Genomic DNA, 5,474 nt, shown 5'->3' on the forward strand with positions numbered 1-5,474 from the left:
GAAGCCGTGTTTACACACGGCTCTCCCCGTTCTTCAGCTCCGGGGAGCGATCGCGACTATAAACAAATAGCCGCGCCGTCGTCCCGGATCGCTCCCCGAGCGGACCCGACCTCCGCATGTACCGGGGGGGGGTCCCGATCGGACCCCCCACCCACGTCTAGGCAGGTACGTTGATGTGCCTGTCCGTGCCATTCTGCCGACGTAAATGTACATGAGGAGGTCGGGAAGTGGTTAAAAGTCAGCAGCTACAAAAAGTGTAGCTGCTGGCTTTTAATAAACATACACTCACCTGCTCCACGTTCCAGCGACCCGCCAGCCGGGGCTCCGCTCCTCTCCCCCCCTCTCTGGCCGGCGTCTTCATTCTAAGTGTGGGCACCCGGCCGTGACAGCGTTCGGCTTCACGGCCGGGCACCCACTGCGCATACGCCATCCAATTGGACAGGCGATTGCCTAGGACCTGTCACGTGTCCCAGGCGATCGCCTACAGGGAGGGGCTGCCAAAAGGTGATATGACATATCGCCTTAGCAGCCCCTCGGCGGAAGGAGGAAGTGGGACAGGAAGTCCCACTCCTCCTGAAGCCCCCAGTCCCCCCCCCCAAAAAAAATTACATGCCAAACGTGGCACGTAAGGGGGCGAGGAGTGGATGAAGCGGAAGTTCCACTTTTGGGTGAACCTCCGCTTTAAAGTAAGAAAGCTCAGAACTGTAAACATTGTAGTCTGCTATATCTGAAGAAAGAAATGGCAGCAAGCTCTGTACAGCGAAAGCAGGGCAATGGTTGGGGGTGGGTGGGGGATAAATATACAAACAACTCATTTGGAGAATTAGCTCATGCATGGATGGCTAGCACTCGACAAGGAACCAGTGTGCTTTTTCAAATTAAAATGTGTGAAATTACCTTGAGAAGAGGTGACAGTAATTTACCACTCGTGAATATCATCAAGCAAATAATTTGAGGAATCTGTGCAGAATCTCCCTTTTAGTTTACATGATTAGGAACAAACATCAGAGGCATCAGACTTTAATTAATTAGCTTTATATAAAAAATAACGCACATGAGGAAAAACAAAGGAATAAGGGGTCCTGATAGCCGATGAGTAGGAGGGTGGGGTGAAAAGCGATACATCAGGTGCCGAAATCCTATTTACAGACAGATCCCTGAAATTGTGCAACGTTCTGCAGAATTCTCCACATTCTGGGACAGCATAGGAGGATTATTTTTCACAAGGTCTCCAGCAGTTCCAGAATTCTCTTTTGTTCGCTCTCCCGGAACTCCGCGCTCTTCCCGTCGCCTATGCTCTCCGAATATTCTGCAAGAGATCGGGGTGGATTGTGATGAATACCATAAACCATTTACATATCATACTTGCAGTCAGACATTGTCAAGTGAGAGAAAATCCCAAATGTTAGGTTTATCTCCAGAACAAAAAGGCAAGGGAAATCTTCCTATGAGGTTGGAGTTCCATACAAGCCAGGATGGGAGAATAGGAATTGGTCTCACTACTTCTAGGAAAGTGCAGGAGACTGTCCTGTCCTCTAAAAGTTGGGAGCCTATACTTCATATATTTGGTGACGGGTATGATATATGTACCGTGCAGTCTCGTTGTTCTCCTGTTGTGTATAAAGATACTCAAAGTAATTCATGCAATATTTTGAAATATGTTAATCTGTGTTATATACAGTGTGACCCCACACGGACACTGGCCCCTGATGAAGGGACAAGGTCTCGAAACGCGTAGGGCCTGAATAAACCCCTGTGGACAAGTCAGACACCCATCCATGAACTTTGATTTTTAATATTTATATTTTTGTATTTATTGTGTAATAAACTTTTACTACTATTACTACTCCTTTGACTCATTGAGCAGTTACCGTTAAAGCCGCACCCTGGGGGATTTCTCTCTTCTATTGAGAGAGGTAGAAACAAGTTCAAAGCTGTAGCTGTGAGCTGGTTTTGACACGTACAATGCCTGGCCAATGGGATCAGCTAAAAAGGAGCTTGGGGCCAGTTCACGCCAGACGCAGTTCCGTTCAGTTCCGGGGGCTTTTTTTCTGCACAAAATGCATGCACAGTGTTTTCCATGTATTCCAATGGCTCTAGTTGACATCATGCAGTCAGATTCTGCACCGGATACTGACTGCATGATGTGAACTAAAGCCATTGGAATACATGGAAAACACTGTGCATGCATTTTGTGCAGAAAAAAAGCACACAAAACTGTATGGAACTGCGTCTGGTGTGAACTAGCCCTCAAAGCCGAGTTCCACCCAAAAGTGGAACTTCCGCTCATCGGATTCCTCCCTTCCTCCGATGCCACAATTGGAACCTTTTGGGAGGAAGGGGGGACAGGATAACTTACGGCAGTCTGGGCCACGGCCTGTGACGTCAGCGCGGGGCTCCCTCCCCCGGCCCAATAGGAGAGAGGAGCGGGGCCTCGCGCATGCACAGTACCCTTACCCGCAATGGCGGCGGCAGAACCTGACAGCTGATGGAAACCATTAGCCGTGGGTGCCGACATCGCTGGACTCCAGAACAGGTAAGTGTCCTATAATTAAAAGCCAGCAGTTGCAGTATTGTGTAGCTGCTGGTTTTTAATATTTTTTTTTGGTGGCGGAACACCGCTTTAAGTGGTTAAAGCCTACTAAAGCTAGACAGAAGTTGGTTTAAAGTGACAGCAAATGCTTCCATTTAGATCTGTTTTTAACAGCCTCACACCAAAACTGAAAATTGCTTTAAAAGCAAAAAAGCCAGGTGAAGGTGGCGGAAAGCTTTATAAAAGCTTGCTGTACACACTGCCCTTACACAAGCCGACGTCCGTGTGTACAGTGCCATAGGGTGTTTTGGAAGTGAATGGATTACTGTAACATGAATACTTCTAAAGGACACTAGAGGGGGAGAATTATGGAGTTGGCATGCTAATCCAATGGCTTCAGCACTTTGACCCGCAATAAATTATACAAAAGAGTTGAGAATGATCCTTTAAATATACAGCTGAATATTGCACAGAACTGCATCTAATTACTGTATATACTCAAGTTTTTCAGCACTTTTTTTGTGCTGAAAATGCCCCCCTCGGCTTATACTCGAGTCACCTTTTTGCACCTGATCTCCCGGACTACGGGGACCCGGTACCGGCAACGTTTATTGTCCGGGGGACCTACGGCCGGGGAGCACCAATTTTTCAAAGCCGGGCACCCCTTCCATAGACTCCCATGTTAAACGGTCATTTCTCCAGTGACCCGGTACTGGCCGGCCGTAGGTCCCCTGGACCCGGAACTCGGCACACATGCAAGTCCCATTTCTCCTCTACAAGTGTGCAAAGTTTGTTGTCTGGGGGACCTACGGCTGGGGGGCACCAATTTTTTAAAGCCGGGCACCCCTTCCATAGACTCCCATGTTAAACTGTAATTTCTCCGGTGAATTTGGGGACCTGGTACTGGCAGGTCGTAGGTCCCCTGGACCCGGAACTTGGCACACATGTAAGTCCCATTTCTCCTCTACAAGTGTGCAAAGTTTGTTGTCTAGGGGACCTACGGCTGGGGGGCACCAATTTTTCAAAGCCAGGCACCCCTTCCATAAATGTCCATGTTAAACGTCAGTCTAGTCATGGGCACAGTGAGGCATGCACATGGGCACAGTGAGGCATGCACATGGACACAGTGAGGCATGCACATGGACACAGTGAGGCATGCACATGGACACAGTGAGGCATGCACATGGACACAGTGAGGCATGCACATGGACACAGTGAGGCATGCACATGGACACCCTAGGCTTATACTCGAGTCAATAAGTTTTCCCATTTCTTTTTTTGTGGTAAAATTAGGTGCCTCGGCTTATATTCCGGTCGGCTTATACTCGAGTATATACGGTATATCTTGGGATCTATAAATCAATTATTTAGAAGTTCTCACAAAAGGTAGTCTCCGATTAGGCGTTTTCACTGCATGCTCTGGTTGTATTGGCCAGGCTTGGTTTACGTTAAATACATAAGCTGCACCGCTATATGTGAAACAAAGACTATGTGACAGCTCTGTTATACTCACCCTTCAGTATGTGTCGCATAATCTTTATGGAACTTCCCCTCATGGTCAAAATCTGCATCACCCTCTGTCGGACCTGAACAAAAAGCAAACATTAAATCATCTGGTATACAACTAGGAACAGGCAGACAAGTATGAACTGTGTTATGTAGATCACTGGCAAAACAGTCACACATCTCAAAATTAATATACATTTTATTTTTTTGGTACCAAAAACACTCATGATCGGAAACAATTTGACGCATGCTCGTAGTGTTGTACGTCACTGCGTTCTTGACGGTCGGAATTTGGTGTGACCGTGTGTACGCAAGACAATCTTGAGCGGAATTCCGTCGGAAAAAAACACACGATTTTTTTCCAACGGAAAACCCGACTGTGTGTACGTGCCATTAGACACGATTTCTTCAAAGGGTTTGAACATTGGTTTCAATTTACATTTATTTTTCTAATGTTTATGTTGATTTAGTGTCTTTTTTTTTTTGTTATGGTTTATCTTTCTGAATAGCCAGATGGTGCTGCAGCTATGTGTCATTTAGTTTTGTACGAATGAATTCTAGATGGGCTGTCATTTGTGTTAATTACTGCAGGAAATACATCTTTTGGATTTCAGAGTGGGGCAGATGCGTTTCCTACTGCATATGCTTGTTTTACCTGAAGGATTGCTTGGCATCAAGGATGTCCTTGATGCCAGAGTTCTGCTGAATATTGACAATATGATGCAGAAGCATCTGTAGGATTTTTTTTTATATATACAGAGATATGCAGTATATTTTATATATAAAGCGGTGCACAAACTGTTGGCACTATATAAATCATATATATATATATATATATATATATATATATATATATATATATATATATATATATATATATATATATATATATATATATATATATATATACACACACACACACACATCTACAGTATATCTCACATAAGCACTCACATTTTTGTAAATATTTTCTTCTATCTTTTCATGTGACAACACTGAAGAAATGACACTTTGCTACAATGTAAAGTAGTGAGTGTCCAGCTTGTATAACAGTGTACATTTGCTGTCCCCTCAAAATGACTCAACACACAGCCATTAATGTCTAAACCGCTGGCAACAAAAGTGAGTACGCCCCTAAGTGAAAATATACATACACATACAAACACGCACGCGTACGTACATATTTACATACTAATTTATTTAATAACTGAGTGTTATTAATAACTTGCATTTTCCCATTTATAAAGTCCTGCAAAGCCATGACTTTTGCACACTCCCCCCCCCCCCAGTCCCTGTGCTCTGGAATGTATAAAACCGGCTCGCCTCCCGTTGCTGTGGTTACCTGGGGCAGGTTGCTGTTGCAGATTTCTGCAATAATGTAGCACAGCAGTTGAAGCAGAAACAGACCGGCATCCAGCCTGCGCAGGTAAAACTC

At 45.1% G+C, this 5,474-nt stretch overlaps 1 protein-coding gene across 1 annotated transcript in view; it reads right to left on the bottom strand.

Annotated features, from left to right (window-relative positions):
* Positions 1-1,004: 1,004 nt before the first annotated feature.
* CTNNBL1 (catenin beta like 1) overlaps positions 1,005-5,474 on the bottom strand; it is a 44,410-nt gene continuing 39,940 nt past the window's right edge. Inside the window, exons 14-16 of the mRNA XM_040330572.1 lie at positions 5,382-5,474; positions 4,047-4,119; positions 1,005-1,309 (exon numbers count right to left, since the gene is read on the bottom strand). The exon at positions 5,382-5,474 is cut by the window's right edge and continues 45 nt beyond it. Of these exons, the coding sequence (XP_040186506.1) occupies positions 1,221-1,309; positions 4,047-4,119; positions 5,382-5,474 (255 nt within the window). The 3' untranslated portion in view covers positions 1,005-1,220. The remainder of the gene's footprint in view (positions 1,310-4,046; positions 4,120-5,381) is intronic.

Source organism: Rana temporaria, chromosome 12, assembly GCF_905171775.1.
Source record: "Rana temporaria chromosome 12, aRanTem1.1, whole genome shotgun sequence".
Taxonomy (NCBI): Eukaryota; Metazoa; Chordata; class Amphibia; order Anura; family Ranidae; genus Rana; species Rana temporaria.